Source organism: Labrus mixtus, chromosome 6 (assembly GCF_963584025.1).
Source record: "Labrus mixtus chromosome 6, fLabMix1.1, whole genome shotgun sequence".
In the NCBI taxonomy this organism is placed as follows: domain Eukaryota; kingdom Metazoa; phylum Chordata; class Actinopteri; order Labriformes; family Labridae; genus Labrus; species Labrus mixtus.
Genome location: NC_083617.1, coordinates 4,823,074 through 4,841,145, shown reverse-complemented (window position 1 = coordinate 4,841,145; position 18,072 = coordinate 4,823,074). Strand labels below are relative to the sequence as shown.

Genomic DNA, 18,072 nt, shown 5'->3' with positions numbered 1-18,072 from the left:
TCTTATAGGCGGCCTTGATGATGGACCCAAGTATAACTTTTTTGATGCCATGAGAAGGAGGTACAGTCTCTCACCTCCTGACATATTTAACACTGAATCAATAACATGTAATAGCTGATCATTCAATCAGTATATTTATTTATCCAAAGACTTATTGAGTTTGGTTTAAACACTACAAAAACATCAGCTTCTACTGTAAATATAGTCTTTAAGGGAGTTTTCTCTACTATGAACAACCTACAGAAATATGAGCATGCTGAACTATAAACCATTTATAGTAACTGAATGCACAACTTGCTAAACTGCGTTTGAGAGGAGAAACAAATGTTTGAACTGGAGGGTGTTTAAAATGTTTTTTATTTCTTTGAATACAGGTATCATTAAATATAGACACAGCAGCCATAATAGAAGTCTTTTCCACCAATCACAGTCCTGATGAAGGTCAACAGATTTAACACCTCGAAGCATGAAGTCACAAGATAGAGGTTAACGTTTGTGGAGGTTACTTATACAGCAGTGTGCGCCCGTCATGGTTTCTATACATTCATGAGGCACAAAAATCATCTTTTTTTTCTCCTCCAAATTAATCATGTCATTCCTGTTAATTTGTGCAGTCGGCTCGTTAATTAAATCAATACTTTGCATTCATTATCACAAAGAAGTATGCGAGAAAGAAATCAAACATCGCAGTGGGAAAGCCATTCATGGACGAGCCTGCTGAATATTAGAGCACAGGCAAAAAAAAAAACCAAGAGAGCTCCTTAATTAAAAGAAAATTACATCCGTATCTTTGATTCTTTTTTTTTTTTTCTCTGAAGATCTTCAAACAAAGAGAGCGAAAAAAAAGCAGTTGACCCTGTTTCATTAAAAAGAGAGAGTAAGTCTAAGCTGCAGTTGGTCCTTTAGATTTCACACACAGTAACACCTACTTCAATAACGCAGCAAAGAACTAAAACAATAAAACAAAGCACGCCGTCTAGCAGTGAATATTTAACCTCAAGACGGAAACAAGCCAAACAAACTTTGAAAATGTGACCGCCGTCTACAGTCAAGGAGTCAGAATTTTAAACCAATTACCTTTTTTAAAAACAAATAGGCAGAGCAGTTTGTGCAGGCTCGGGTGTTTTTTGGATCTTAAAAAGGTACACTAAAGCAAACAATAAATAAATTTAACCATTTAACGGTCTAGAAAGTGCGCAGATCAGTACAAAAAAAGTAAGTTTATCTCCAAACTCCAAATAAAGCTTAGACAAAAAGTTTTGGACGAGCTTGTGTGTCATCAGCGGCAGAAAAATGATCAATTTGAGTCAGTCTCAAACTGTTGATAAGTGAATTCTCTCTAGATAGGATTGAGTTGGAGGATGCTCCCAGACTCCCAAAGTCATCTATAATATTGACCGAGAAAGACACAACAATCGGTCTGAGCGCTCTCATTAAGGGGAAGGGGACGTGTCAACTCAAAAAAAAAAAAAAAAAAACAAGGCTGGAATCCACAAAACACCACAGCAATCACTCCTTAACAGCAATAAATTAAAAGATGACGAATGACTGACATCCATTTATTTGTTTCTGGAATTGTAACTTCCTAGTCCCTCTAGGATACGGTAGGGACATTTTCAGTGCACATATTCATCATCGCTCAGGTCTGAGTCATCGGCCTCCACCTCTCCTTCAATCACAGACTTCTTCCCTCTGCAGCAGGACACGACCAGGCCGACGAGGAACGCCTGAGAGTAATAAAGAACAAAGCACACATTAGGAAATCTGTTATGAGGATCGTTTGATCGATACAATGCATCAACAGCAGCGGGAAAAGAGGCTATTAAGAATTCTGGCTAAGGAGATTAGCTGTGGGCGGCGTTGGAAAATCATTTTTTGAGTAACCCTTTTTTCTTCTTCTTCAGAGTAATAAAGTTATTACGTGCGTCTGCTCTCACACTCCACGATGAAAATACTCATGAACTGCTTTGGAAGTGAATTGAATATTTCATAGATGTTGCTGTAAGGGTTCTTAAGATGGTAAAGCCGACATGCCAACACAAACACTTGAAGGAATCTTGGTGTTCATGTGTTACTTTTAATGACAGCTGTCCTTTTCTATCGGAAAGGTATCCTAAATGACTTCTTTCCCTGATTTCCGACTCTATCCACTATCATATCCCTACAATAAAGGCACAAAAAGCCCAAAAATAAATCTTTAAAAAAAAATTAATTCATATATATATATATATATATATATTTTTTTTTTTTTTACTTGACCTTCAGGGGGCCGTTGGGGGGGCGGGGGAAACACTGCACTGAGCGCCCGATCACTCAGAGACAGAAACAGGTCGTACTGAGCACATCTGGGGATAAAACAGCTGGGAGCGCATTTGGGTGATCAAATAAATAAATGGGGAGAATTGGATTTGAGTAAACGTAGAGCTCTCACTGGTGTTTTGCTTCTAGATGAGGAGCGGGATACATGTCGTAAAAACTAGAGGTAAAGCTTCCTGTTTGATTTGATTGGCTGCTTCGGCCAAATGTGACATTGACTCCGCCTCTTTAGCTGAAAAGTTGACTTTTTTTTTTACTTTCATGCACGCCCAAAAACTGTTACAAAAATGTGTTGTGCAGCTGCAGAGAAGAGCGCCCGACATGCTCACTGTACCAGAGGAAAACAACGGGTTTCCTGACGATGCGTCTTCGTGTGATCAGCAAAGAAAAGTTTTTAAGGAGATTCTGACATCTGAAGTTTTCTGATCTGTGATTGGCTCTTATCTAAGATGACAATTTAAGAACCTTTGAGGGTCCTCTTACAAACATTTGAGAACTGATGCGCCAGGGAAAAAACTGTTGGATGTACTTCATTTTCACATTTACATTATTGACTTGCGTTTACAGAGGGATGATTCATACAGTATGGTGACCCTGAATAAAACCCAGAAGGTGCTTGTACCTGTATGACTAGAGAGCAGCTTGTATCTTATATTTGTTGCTGTCGTCTGTACGTCGTCACTGTTTTACCTAAGTCCTCATGTACGAGCTGCTCCAAACTATTTGCCTCTAAAGGGATTAATAAAGTTGTTTGAATTGAATGAATCTGACAAAGACTTTCTGTAAGGATCTTCTTCAAAACAACTTTAGAGTGGCAAGATATTTGTGAATCTTCTAACATTTATTTCCATCCTCAAACTTACCCCAATAAAGGCCCAGTTACCAAAGTAGTAGATTGTGCTGAAGAACCAGAACTTGTGCAGGAAGAGATAGGATCGTGTCACCGTGCATTGGTCTGAGAGAGAGAGAGAGAGAGAGAGAGAGAGAGAGAGAGAGAGAGAGAGAGAGAGAGAGAGAGAGAGAGAGAGAGAGAGAGAGAGAGAGAGAGAGAGAGAGAGAGAGAGAGAGAGAGAGAGAGAGAGAGAGAGAGAGAGAGAAATAAACACACAAGAATGTCTCGCTTTTTTTTTTACAGTGCAAAGAAATAACATCAATGGCAAACAGAAAAACATGGAGAAACTAACTTTCTAAAGTGAATTCATGAGTGAAGAATTCTATCTGGACAAAAGCAGGAAATCTACTTGATGGTTGGTTGATCGCTTGTTGAAGGGATTTTTAACACAACATGGTTTTTCTTAACCAGCTATTTGTCAAATTGACTTTGGCATTTTTCACTTTCATTTTGCTACTAAAAGGAGAACATATTTATATCAATCTGGGACCAAAAGGAGGTGCATTTTGTTTGCAGCCTTTGAGTCTCTCACAGGTGTGAGGTCCCTGCATGTTGCAATGTGAGCGTGCAGTTGCCTGTTGTGTGTAGAGGGCATTGCTGTATGCCATATGTTGTATAAACCGCCTACAGGCATGCATGTTTGTTTGTTTGTTTCGGCAACACCTCGGACAGTGTTCAGACATTTGATGCCCCTTGGCAAGACATGAACTTGCACCTTTGGAGACAAGTTGTCAAAGGAGATCAGCTGGACAAACAGAAATTTATCTTGCATCACAAAAAAAGTCGAATTTCAGAACGTCAAATGAAAGACTTGTAAGCTCTAAAGTTTCTTTCCTGAGGAGGAAACTTGTGAGATATGAGCAGGAACAACTTCATGACCGCACTCTTAGAAGCTTTCCTCTTTAGTTTGTCAAATACACTTTTAATATAATATTTTCATGATTTGCATTCGAAGGGAATTTGTTCAAAAAATTATCAGTTTTCACTTTCACAAAAAAAACGTGTAAAATGTCACCACTTCTAAAACCTCAGCCGTGATGCTTTTTTCTTCTCAAGAAACATTTGAAGTGAGGAAGAAAAAAAAGAGTCATTATATGAAGTAAGACAAAATACATTTCATCTACAAAGCGACTCAAGAAGTGGAAGTTAAAAAAAAATAATGGGGCGGCAGATAAAAGAGGAGAGGGACAGAGGAAGCAGAAGACGGATGAATAACCTTAAAAGACCGGGATTCATGTCTTCGTTTGAAATGAGAGCTAACTTCTCGGTGATGTTTTCCATCATCCACACATATATGCATGCATGAAATGAAATGGTATGCTGTTTATAATTGCATGGGCACAGCACTTGTTACATATCTGTGTTGTTAAGGGGGTCTGTGTTCACTTAAGAGCCCCTGAACATGCTGCCATTACCACTGTAAATCGAGCAATGCTCCGGGCAGTTTTATGGGTGTAACCAGACGAGACAAGCAGCCTCCTGAAGAGAGGAAAGACATGTCACTGTCAGTGCGAATAGAACTTAAACAATGGCTCAAACGAGGAGGATGTCATATTTTAATAGAGCTTTGCATTAAACATATCCAGTATTGCACATTAGAAAGTCCAAAAGGTGAAAGCACACACACGCAACCACACCAAAAGATTGTGAAAACAGTGCATCTGAAGCGATGGGTTATACATGAGACCTGGATCTCTGATGAGATGAAGGGGAGGCAACTCTGCCTGAGACCTCCTGAGGACACTCTGATTATTAGAGTGACTTCAAAAAGATGCTTTTTGTTTGATTCATAGAAACTTCACGTGAAAAACATCCCATTCTTTCTTGGAAATGTAACAGCAGCTGAATCCTGAAGGATGCTTACCGGACTCTGTTTGCATGTGACTCTGATATCCTGAAACTGGAGCCAGGTTATACACATATTTGAATCATGCATTCAAACTTAAAGCTCCTGTGAGGAGTGTCTACCTGGTTATGAATAAGGATTTTCCAAAGCGACTAATTTCCTAGTTGGTTCAACTTTTAAAAGAGGTGTTCCAAGAAGTATGTGTAGGACGACAGACTATCACTTAAAGAGAGCAAAATCCTGCACACTACTCTTGCTAAGCATCACCAATTTATCAGAAACAATCACGTTTCGGTCCCTCTGAACCTTTTGTCAAGTGTGTGAAACGTTGTGATGAAACAGCAGCATGACTGATACATCCAGCGTCTGAAACACTAAACACTAAACAGAGTCCAGTGTCAGCATTGTGAGTTGTTCAACACAATTGCCACCCAAACACCTGCTACAATAATCACAATCCCAGCAGCATCCAATAGATAGAAAATGTAAACGGTGAGCAGTGTTTAAAAACCAAAAGTATTGTATTTTTAGATCACCTGTCACTGCTGTAAGTGCAGCCATGAATAAACCAGTTGAGTGAACATTTGTGTTTGCCTGTGATGGCATTGCCACACGGGGTTAAAAGAGTCCACTCGAAAAGTATGAAAAGCTTTCCACTTCAGAAAACCCGGAATCACCGAGCACCAGCTCACTTTTTATCATCAGAGGGAAGTGTCTGGATTCTGTTCATTGTTTCCCCACTTGATTTCTGCAGATATTTTAAAATGACTAGTGGTGTCATGATTTTACAGATTTTACAAACGATATCTTTACCCGTATTGTTACCATGGCAACAAAAACTAAACGCTCCAATTCCCCTCTTGTACGTGAGGAGGGGTATTGACTGTCTCCACACATAGATGAAGTGTGTGCATATATGCAGTGGTGAGCCTCAGGCAGTGATTTAACCTCTGATTCTTAAATCAAAAGTAACATCAAAGCGATATTTACAGACGTTATTTATAGATGATTGATTTTTTTTAGGTTAAACAGAGGTAGTATTGATGTCCTGACTGACATACTGCTGCACATTTACCAACTTCTCTCTGCAGATGTTCACTCTGAGCGCAGCTGTTTGTGAATTAGAAACCATTTGCAACTCTGTTCATTTTCATATAAAGGCCAATTTTAACCCAAATGACATCATAAAGGCTTAATTAAATACAAGCTAACATCCCCTGCACAGAGACTCTGTTGCTCTGCAGCACAGTTAGGGGAGCATTTTAACCCTGTACTCACCATTTGTGTATAAAGATTAGAAAAAATTGCAATAGAAACGGGTGAAAACATACTTGTGATACTATAGTTCCAAACACCGACTTTAAATGTCGCCATTTTTCTGGGAACCCAGAAAATGATCTGGCGTTTGTTGGCTAAACTCTCTTCCTTCCTCAAATGACATTTTGTTGCTGTAACCACAGAAAGCTCGATCAGTATTGACTGTGCAGCGTGATCATAAATATAAACCCATCAGAACCCTAAACTTGCAGAGAAAGGAGACTCAATTATTGCTTCTGAAATCCAATTGCTCTCTTTGTCTGCAGAGCAGCTCTGTGCTCCATGCTGCTGACATCACCCTTGAGCCTCAGCTCTCCACTTCTTGACAGAAAATGATAGTGCTATTGATCTCACTGGCATAGAGGGCAGGAATAATATACGGATTCTTAAGCTGAGTCATTCCCCTTTTATGTGCTTGAATGGATATTGACAGGCATGGGAAATGCTGGGTGACGTCAGATGTGGAGAGTGCCAGTGATATGCGAGCAGCGTCTGGGTCTCTTCAGAGCGCCGAATGTTTTTTGTCTGAAGCCGCAGGAAGACAAGGAAGGAAGGAAAACAAAATGCTTCCCTTAAAATCACATTTATCAATTAGCTCAGCCACACAGTAAAAATACAACTACATTTCTTAAAGGCTTTATATGCGATTTTTCACACTTAAATATAATAGAAATCAAGTATATCCTCTGAAAATAACTCTGAGAGTCATGACTGTCTACAATGGGTGTAACACCCGAGTCCCACTGTCTGTGATGTTTTCAGAGTTTTCAGAGTCCTATCTTCAGTTTGTTTACATCGCCCGGACGGCCGGCCACGTATAAAAGTTGTTTAATTGAAGGACTAGAGAAAAGAAGGATAACATACTGTACTCACTGCTTAACTGTGTTTCTAGATCACGCTCATTTCAGGTAAATTTACATGCAGTGTGAAGATACGAGCATAATAAAGATCGCTAGCATTAGCATGCTAACACAACAATGCAGCGCGAGTTGTTTTGGTTTCATGCTGGTGCTCAAGGGTGACATCTGCTGGATCAAAAAAATCACATATAAAGCCTTTAAAGAGTTAAATTGTATAAAAAAATAAAAACAAAGACAACATGTTTTTGACAAATTGTATGCCCGATTTGAAATTGATGAAAAGGCATCTTCTAACATGAAATTGCAAAAAGCAGAATTGTAGAGCTGCAGTTCTTGGTAATTATATGTTTGTTATAAGCTGAGGAGGGCTTCAGCTCTGTGCTTGCAAATAGTGCAACACCCTAAGAGTAATGGTTTTCTTTTACAATAAATTGCTCCGCTCTACATTACCCATCAATACTCCAAAAGACTCAGCCTCTCTAGGCTGCTCTATTTAGACAAGTCATGTTGCAAACCTCTTGCCAGTTGAGAGGGGTGCGTCCGAGGTCGGATCGCGGTGGCAGCAGGCGCAGTAACTCAACCCTGGGGGAATCCGAGGCATTACCAGGCTAGACGGGATAAATAATCCCTGCAGCACATTCTGGGTCTGTTGATTTAAATCAAATACCAAAGACACGTCTTTGTGCTATTTGCATTCATTCATTTTTTAGGTTATTTTATTGGCCATTTTTGCCTTTATTGGAGTGGACAGCTGAGAAGAGAGACAGGAACTGTTGGGAGGAGAGAGAGTGTGTGTGTGTGTGTGTGTGTGTGGGGGGGGGGGGGCAAAAGACCGAGGTCGGACTCGAATCCACGGCCGCTGCGACGACGACTACAGCCTCTATGCATGGGGTGCGCAACATCACATTCTGTTTTTATTTACATCTTACACCGTGTCCCAACTTCTCAGGAAAAGGGATTGTGAAGAGACAATATTTCAATGTGTACACTTTCACCAGCACATGCAGCTTTAGGAAGCTGAATATAAAAGGATCTGCACTGTCTGGCTATGTTAGAGAGCCATCTGGAGCTTTAACGCTAACCCTGCTGAGCTGCTCCTATCACACTGTTTCTTACACAGCTCTTCACACCGACTACAACCCCACAGACTCTAACAATCAAACTTTACGGAGACGCATGACATCGAGGTCCGCGGTGGGGTGTAGAATTGTTTCATTAACAACAGTATTTTGAAAGCTTTCTCCTCCAGAGAGCTGAATTGTATTAAACCAAAAAAAAAGAGAGTATTCCAGGTCGGTGCTGTTTCATGTGCAATAAAGATTAGATAGAGTGCACACAGAGGAGCTCTGAAGGCGAACCAACAATCAGCTTCGATTCACCGGGAACAACAAATAACAGGAGACGCAGGTCTATCTTCATCCCCATGACCCCACTCTTTTTCTCCAGCACCTCAGCCATCTGTGGCTCTCCAGCTGCTCACCTGAATTGCAGGGCTCTGAGTGGGACCTGCAGATGGTTCACAACAGTGGTCTGCCTAAATATATTATCATGTACACCAGTGACCCACTTCACCTTGAAATCATTACCGTACTCCGATAAGAGCACGGGGCAGTGTGCGAGTGCAGGTAATTTCACCTTGACTCATGATACCCGGTAGAGTGCTGCCCCGTGTAGCACCATGCATTATGTATAACTTTCTTCTCCGTATTCCAACACAAACACATGCATAAAACGCTGAACACACACACACACACATACTGTGTTCGTTGTGAAAGCCTTTTCCATCTGCAAGCACTCCGGTTCCTACACCGTGTGCTTTTACTTTCTTTACATCTAAAACGCAGTCGAGCACTTTCATCCGGTGTCCTTCGAGGATGCTGATGTTCCTCAAACAGAACTATTTTCAAACCCTTGGCTTCTTGCATTAGTGTTGTCGATGAATGTTCAAAACAAGCATCTTTGTGCTGCGCCGAATCTTACTTTTTTGCCTCTTAGCCTCAGCCATAGGACCAATCAGAGATGGGCTAACTGGCTTCTATTAGCCTTAAGCACCTCTGAACAACAACCAGAACAACAGGCCGCTGGAAATCTACACAGTGCTGACCAGGTGACCAGGGCGTTCTGTTGAAATTGGATGGACTCCATTCTCCAATGTTGATTGTCATTGTACAATTAGAACAACTTTGAAGCTACTATTGTGAGGTGGAAACGTTGCTTAATTTAAACCATTAAACGCAAACAACACTCCATGCTAAAGCCTAAGTCTTTTTATCCTGAGCTCGCTTTCTAACACAACATTTTTTAAGTCATCTTGTCGGTATAGCTTGTTTTCCAAACAACCTTTAATCATGGCTATAAAATAAAGATATTTTATAGGACTTTGAAATCCATGCTTTGTTATATTCACTCGATTTTTATCACCTATAAATCGTTGAATGAAAACATCACTCCTGCACGGCCATAAGTCTTTTTCTCCATAGGTCTCTTTCTAACACCGCCTTAACATATCCCTTATAACGCGTCTTGTTTCAGGGATCTTGATGAATGTACATCCAGTATTCTCTATTCTTTTAAGCTTTAATTTGGTCTTTACAAACTCCTGGGGGGAAGAGCTGAATCTTCAGCTGTTCAATGCTACACCATTTCTAACCGCTTCAAATAGTAGCCTTCAGCGGTGAAAAACAAAAGTGAAAGAATATTGATTACAGCAAGCGTTGAGTGTTTCAATTCTGTCAATTAAACCTGAGATCTTTTGGCGCTGTACCAAGCAAACCAACACTCTTTGAAACTATATATTCCTGACAGGTAAGGGGTGTCTGTGGATTACAAGATGGACATCTTTATTTCATGAGAATAACGTTTGATTGACATATTCCATTGTAACACAAATTGGTGATGATCCCCTGGATGCAAAGAAAATTACTATTAATTTGTGTTGGGGTTGAGGGAGTCTCCTGTTGAAAATTGCTCGGGCACCAGACGTCTCAGAGGCAAAACATAAAATTATGGCCGTCTTCCTCCCTGAAGCTCTTTTAAAACAATGTGGTGGAAACCGACAAGTTGCTAGGAAACAGACAAGAGTCCATAGTGTGAAAGAATTTCTCTGCAGTAGAAGATCCATCACTCAGAGTCAGAGGAGAAATAATGTGATTTATATTCCAAGGTTAAAACTAGACTTTGGCACGACTATTTTTACTGAATGAAGGGGACATTACACCATGACAATTATATTTTTGTCCCTAATGGTGTTGACCCAAATTGTGAAAGAAAAATCATCAGCAGATAAATTGGTGGAAAGACCCAGAGGGCATTTATTGGTGAAATGAGCTACTGTGTCAATAACAAAATCAGAGGATTGGTTCATTATTGGTATTAAGTGTGGAACAAACTTTCCTTTCTGCTAAAAAAGGAACTTTTTATGCACTTTTGAGAATCCATTCGATGAGAATTTATGTACATTTTAAGCGACGAACTTTAGAGAATCTGGCACAGATTATCTCAAGGGAACCTTTTGGTTTTGGGATGACATTGAGCTGGGAGTGCTGTGGACAGAAAGTCATTAAAATTATTGGTCTGACTGTCAAGGGAACTAATGCAACGAATAATTAGAGTTGGTGATGTGTTGATGGAGGTCTTAATGTGACAGTAATAAACAAAAGATGAGACTGGTCATTTATTGGGAGACAGAGGGATCATAAGAAATGGACATGAAGCCAGCTAAATGTGTTGTGGAAGCAATCTCGATAAAATTTAATCAATTTGATCAAAAGTGGGTGCTAAGACGCGGAAAAATAATAATAATGATCCTAAGGGTTTTCAGAGGGTCCTCGCACCCTGTGAGTGCTCGGGCCCTAATAAATAAACTGTTTTAGCCAATGGTCTTCAGTGGACAGACAAATGCTATGTGATAAAGATGGGCATTTCAATTAAAATGACTATTCACCGGGAACAATTCGACGATTATCTAATTTTTTATGAATTATTGGATTCGATTTTCTCTCTTTATTGAATCTCACAGCGCTACACTTTTTTCTTTCGCTAGCACCGGGCACTCAACCTTTATTCTTCTTTTGTCATATAATGGCAAGCTGCATGCTACAGCCACCGCCTGGTGGTGGTAGTTCCACATTACAACCAGTTGCTGATAAAAACAATCGAAAATGTATATTTTTAACATGGCCCATTACTACTGTGTCGAGTAAGTGTGGGAATTAGGTTTTTTTGATTTTTTTCCAGGAAAGTCAACTCAACACCCAGTTTGTAAAATAAAAGTATACTAGATGTGCAAAGATTTTCATTTATGGGCAATGGGCTCGATAACCTTTGTTTTAGCATTTGCTGCAAAAGCTTGTGACTCAACTAAAATGTATTCATGTGACACTCCAAGAAACTACCTCAAAGGACTTTAATGTGAGCGTTAAAGCAAACAGAGTTAGATAAAGTGCTACAAGTTTGTGCAAATGGCCTTGGAGAGATAGGAATATGAATATAAAATGAAAGATGAAACTTTTCCGTCAGCTAAAATGAGGAAAGCAGGATCAATGTGCACAGCTTCAGAGAACAGAACTTCTAATAAATACTCAGATTCTTCATTCTTTTGAAATACGGGAAAACCCAGAGGTAAATCGAATCCTGAGGAAGGCTCGGGTTTGTCTGTGGTGATGGCAACTAATTCCTCTGGATTCCCTTCCATTATGCCGAGTAAATGAGTAATGGCGCAGTAATGACCTTAGAGAAGTTAATGGAGAGCTTGACACAGAGTACCTGCTCACAAGATGTTGGTGTCATTACACCACTGTGAGCGACTGGCCAATCAGTCACCGGCTTGACTCCTGCCCTCTTCTTCCTCAGCTGTCTTCTGATCCAGTGTCACACTAAAGGTTGTTACAAAGTGATGCCTCTTCTACATTTGATGCTATTTTTCCACTGCATCATTTTTTTCCTATTCTTATTTTCACAAGACCAGAGAGAAGCCACAAATGTCAATTCATATCCATGTTTGTGAATCTCTTTGTCATGCTACGGTAACATCTCCTTTTCTCCCAGGAGACACGGCAGGAAGAACATTATTTTTGTCTTTACAAAACAAACAGATATGGTTCACTACCGGATTCAATGCTGTTTTATTTCTCAGACTTTATAAAACAATCCCAAGGACATACTAGAGTACAAATGAAAATATAGAGAACTTTTCAACATTATGTAACAAATGTCACGGGTTATTATTGGGGATAGAGAATGTTTCTATGGTATACAGTTAGTAAGATATAGTTAAAACAGTACAGCTGGTTGCATGGGATGCCAGCCAGTTATCAAGTTTTAAGCGTTGGTATTTCAAAAAAGAAAAGTTAATCGCTCAAAGGACATAATTATATGAACCTTGAGGACATATACCGGAAAGCAAAACCTGTAAACCAACGAACAATGAAGCACTGGAACAAACTATTTCCAAGCAGATGAAGTCTTAATATTTCAAAGTGTTACATTGGATAAATGCAAGTGATGCAGAAGTTGTAAAATCAATGAGTAATGGCGTTTAATAATCGTGAACTCAATATCAATCATAAATAATGGTGATAGTGATTTTTTGTTTTGCCATTATCAAACAGCCCTACTTAGTGATCATTAGAACTATTAAGATTTAAAGAAGGAACAAGGACTGCAGAAATAAATATCTGAGTGAACAGATCACTTTGGTACATTGATCTAGATTGGCTGGTTGATGACTGTCTGGCCCCATGCATTTAGTCCTCCACATTCATCATTCTCTCTTAGCTGTAACCTGCCACAGGGTTGATAAGGTACTCGCTCTAAATTATGTAAACGCTTGTAGAAAGAGTTGCACTCCCTCACTGCACAAATGAAGTTATTCACCTGTTACTTCCTACAAAACATCGGTCAAAAAGCTTTTGGTTGTATTCCCTCTCAGTTGCATGTGTTGTCTCTGCTTGAGACGTCCTCCTCTTCATGGTGGGAGGTACAATGAAAGCTGTTATGAAAGCATTTCCAAGAAGGCCAAAATAGGATCAGTTTCCCTAAACTGGACAAAAGAGCGAGTAAAAATACTTCTGGCTGTTGACCTGGTCTAAGGGGCTTCATGGCACCACTCAAGGAGTGACATGTCTGTATAAATTCACAAATCACACAATCCTTTATGTTCTGAAGAACAGAGGGTTTGTTTGATTTTGATCACTAATTTATCCAGCAAACAAGGAGGAACTCGCTTAGCAAAGGGATTGAATAAAAATACAACCTAGTCAGCACTTTATGCTTATCTCTATAATAAAATACTTTAAATGAACAATACTACTGCTTTCATCTGTGAATAGAGATGATTTTATTGGTCATGTCTATCATACAAGAACATATATATTGAAGCCAAGCCATGAAATCAGCAATAATTGACCATTTACTGCCTTTTATGCAAGGAGCTGCATGTATATAAGAGAAAAGAATCTAATGAGGCACACTCTTTTCAAATGTCAAAGGCATTAGTCCATTAGTGCCTCAATGTTGTGTAAGCCCTCTGCAATCATAAACCACTGACTAAACCCACTTCAGGATACCCAACCAACGATGTTCAGAACTTCTGGTTCTTCCTTTATCCATTTCATCTGATCACTCTTAGGCCATAACTATTTTTTAGGTTGACAGATTCTAATTCAGGTCACTGTAGCTGCCAATCATGTTGAAGTGTGTGCCACTTGGTTGGATGTTGCCATTTTCCCTGGATCGGCAGTTCATGCTAATTGGTAGAGAACCAGACATCTAGAAAATCTAGAAATGTAAGGACTGTTTTGATTATTGATGTTCCTTGACAAATACTGACTAATCTAAAGGTAATGCAACACTCAAAAAACAGTTCAAATTGAGCACAATTTATTGAAAATTGCATTAGCAGTGCTAGGACCCCCAGCCTTTGGTCCTCCCTGCAGGTTAACATCCACCTGCCTGTGTTGAATGTGGTTATGCATGGCTCCTGTTTATATGCCAATTTAAAGTGACACAGCCATATTTTAATCTCAAGTTTCAAGATCAAAAAACTGCCAAACAAAACTAGCTGCTCCTACGAGATGCTGTCCATTCAATGTGCTTGTAAACATCCGGGTAATAGAGCGAGGAGAGCAGGCCCAATAACTGAGTTACAGCCAGTCTATGTCTCCAGCCCTGGCTTGTGGCTGTTGGCTGTGCTGTAGTTTGAGCATTTGACCGATATCAAGGGCCAACAAATAAAAACACAAATAATGTGTTTAACAAACTTGAAACTCTGGTGTTGACTAGCAAGGGTTCAACCGTCAATTTGACGTAACATGCACATCCCGAATTTAAATGCTCTATTTTTTATATTTCTGTGTATTTGTTTAACAGCATAATACAATAAAATATTTAGACATGAGAAAGAAAGGAAAAAAACAAGGAAATCTGTATTGTAGTAAGGCTTGATATTGACTGTGCGGTCCAAGAGAGTCTGAAACAAGACCTTTAAATACTATGTATGTCTTTAAATGATATCACAACCTCCTTCAGCATAGGTTATAAGAGATACAGTGCAGAGAAAACTGTTCTTCAATGAGGCACACCGTATAGGGCCACACTTTCAGAGAAAAATACCTAGTGCCCCAAGACAAATGGTGTGTCATAGAACATTGCTTTGAATATGCATTACAGTGGTATGGATTGAGGCATGTGTTAGCCTCTGTGCATTGAACCTTTAAGAAAATGCAGAAATATCCCCTACACATCTTCAACCAACAGTATGCCACCTCCTCCTGTGCTATAATGTCACTGCTGTAGTGCAATGTAATCTAAGTGACACAACAGCAAGCAGCACGCAGTGATTCAACACCAACTTTAAAGGTTATTCAAGGCAGCCACCAGCCAATTAATTTAGGTATAAAGCCTATTTGCTTCAATGTGAAATAAAACAACAACACTATTTAGCCTTCCCCACTGATAGGAGAGAATCTAAATGTACGCGTCTACAGATGAGATTATAGTTAACAAATAATATCTCGCCTTTGATCTCTGCAGTTACTCTCCTGCCTTGGATTTATCTTTCTATTTTCTGCCTGTCTAACCCCGTCTTAATGCATTTTCTGTACTGTTGGGTGAACTGAAAATTATTCATGAAAACCAAGTCAATAATGGCTATCTCTGACATCTTTGCTGTATTCAGATATACACACCTCATTGTCATTCCAATCTCTCCTGACACAACAGGTCCAGAGCCTTAAACTAGCTTTGGAAACAAACATGGAACCCAAAAGCTAAACAGATCCTTTCTATTGACAATATAGCAAAAGTGAAAGTCCTCCTCATGTAACATATATAACAAGGCAGCTCTGTCATTTTCAAGGTTAATAGATAAAAAAGAGGTTGCTGTGCCTCAGCAGGTCCACTAATTACAGGGTTAAGTGATTTGATCCCTGGCTCCTTCTGTCCACATGATGAAGTTAAGCAATGTGTTAAAACCCGTGGTTGGCATTTGTGAGGCAGTGTGTGTATTTGTGTATGTGTGTGAATTGATGAGTTTCATCAAGAACATTTAAGCAAGATTTTTGGAGGGTTTCACACTCAGGTCCTTCTCTCCAAGAATTTGATGCACGTTCAAGATATTTATCATTACTTAAAGCTCCAGTGAGGAACTCTTAGTTTATGTCTCTTTGTTGATTTTGTTCTTTTTTTGTGTAAGTAGTGTTTTTTCTCAAAGCATTTTATTTTGCTTTCTTTTAACAGTCACACATACCATATGTTGTGAATAATACTTTGACACCTATCTGAGCAGCTGTTTTAGGCACTAAGAAAATAACATTAAAGGAAAAAGTCGATCTTTGTTTTTTCGTTTTTGTTTCACAAATGTTACCTCGCACCGGTCAGCCTCGCAATGATTAAGATACGTCTATCTTAGATCCAACCAAAGATAAATTACAGACACGGTTAGACATCAAGACAAACAAAAACTGCCATCAACCAACTTCAAACCAAAAATGTATCGTAGTAGAAAAACACATTAAGCAAATGATCACTGAGGTACTTGCATCCTTACATAATGATTGAATGATTGTAAGATTCTATAAAAATGACCCAACCCGGAGATTAGCTTCTGTTGCCACATGATGACATTTTTAGGAAATAAGAATTTGCTTAGTACTTAATTGGATGTGGGAATTAACAACGTGTAAATGGTTTTCACATGAACTTCACCCTTTTTCTTATTACACATACTTAACATGTTAACCTTTCAACACTCATTAACTCTTCTAATTACAACGCCAGTCTGCATTTTTTGAATTTAAAAATATCCATACCACCTCCGCTAACAAAATAAACCTTCAACCACATCACTGTGAAAGCTTAAAAATGCACGTCTTTACGTGAGTTCAGTAGGGAGTGTGATTGTTTTATTTTTTCTCTAAGATTTATTTTTGGGCTTTTTGTTCCTTTAATGGAGAGATAGGACAGTGGATAGAGGAAATCAGGGAGAGAGAGTAGGGAATGACATGCGGGAAAGGAGCCACAGGTGGGATTTGAAACTGGGCGGACCATAGCCTCCGTACATGGGGCGCACGCACTAACCACTTCCCCACCAGCGCCCCAGGGAGTGTGATTGTTAATCGTTAATGGACTTGAGCTTGTATAGCGCTTTTCTAGTCTTCTGACTTCTCAAACCACTTTCACACCGAAGATAACACCTACACATTCACACACTGATGGCAGAGTGACCATCAGAAGTAACTAATCCCATTCATACACATAAGCTGCTGACGAAGAAGCAGTAGCAATTTGGGGTTAAGTGTCTTGCCCAAGGACACATCGATTTGGCTGCCGGAGCTGGGGATTAAACCCCAACCTTCCAGTTGAGAGACGACCGACTCTACCAACTGAGCCACAGCCGCCCCCCATTGTGAAGGAATCCCAGACAAAATATGGAAGAAAGGTCTGAGATACAGCAGGTTTACCAAGGAGTGAGAATGTAGATACTGTAGGTAGATAGGTGTGTGTGTGCATTAAATGAAAACGAACACCAAAACGAGCCTAACTTCAGCACTTAGCAAATGAATAAATCCCTCTGATATCATCATCACTGTTATGATGTACATTCACATATTGTTTTGTCAGGGCTGACTCCCTATAATATGCATCGGCATGGAGACAGCTAGAGGCCATTAGTAATGTTTGTCCTTGGTTTTCTTCCCTCTGATGAATAATAAACAGTGAAAAAGATTACTGAACAGTGTTCGGCCCGTGTTCTACACCGACCCCTCTTTCTTCTAGTTTAGACTCCACTTGTGAGGAATAAATCTTTGATGATGTTTTGTAAGTTCTTCCAACGTCTCACTATTGGACCTGTGCTACCTTACTGTGCTAGCAGAGATGACAGACTTACCCTCGGGCGCGTCTGCATCACAGGTCCTTGTGGTGCCAGAAGTAGCGTTCCCAGACGCAGGACCAGCTGAGGGCATCTGATGAAATGAGAAACACAAGAGGCAGGTGTGTATGTTAAAGAAAGGAACACTTCAGTTACTTTTTGTTGTGCAAACAGTGTGTGGCTTTGGAGTAGAGATTTGCCACGGATACAGTCGATAAAAAGACAGAACTCGGATACAAACTGCAAAATAGACTTTTAACAGGAAACACATACAACAGGATCTACAGGACAAGAAAAGGTCAAGGCTTAAGAAATTGCACAAGTTTTAACATCAACTTCCTATTAGGGCTGCCACGATACCAGAATTATGAACTTAGATATGATATCAGTAAAAATCTAACTATATTGATATCACAGCAAAAAAAAAAAAAAGGAAGTCTTCTATGGTAAAATCCTGAATATTAGTCGAACC

The 18,072-nt window shown here is 39.6% G+C and overlaps 1 protein-coding gene across 2 annotated transcripts in view; it reads right to left on the bottom strand.

The window, feature by feature from the left end:
- Positions 1–334: 334 nt before the first annotated feature.
- lmbrd1 (LMBR1 domain containing 1) overlaps positions 335–18,072 on the bottom strand; it is a 73,144-nt gene continuing 55,406 nt past the window's right edge. For both annotated transcript variants that reach the window (XM_061039585.1, XM_061039586.1), the window contains exons 14-16: positions 17,619–17,694; positions 3,180–3,271; positions 335–1,727 (exon numbers count right to left, since the gene is read on the bottom strand). In XM_061039585.1, coding sequence (XP_060895568.1) covers positions 1,617–1,727; positions 3,180–3,271; positions 17,619–17,694 — 279 coding nt within the window. In that variant the 3' untranslated portion in view covers positions 335–1,616. The remainder of the gene's footprint in view (positions 1,728–3,179; positions 3,272–17,618; positions 17,695–18,072) is intronic.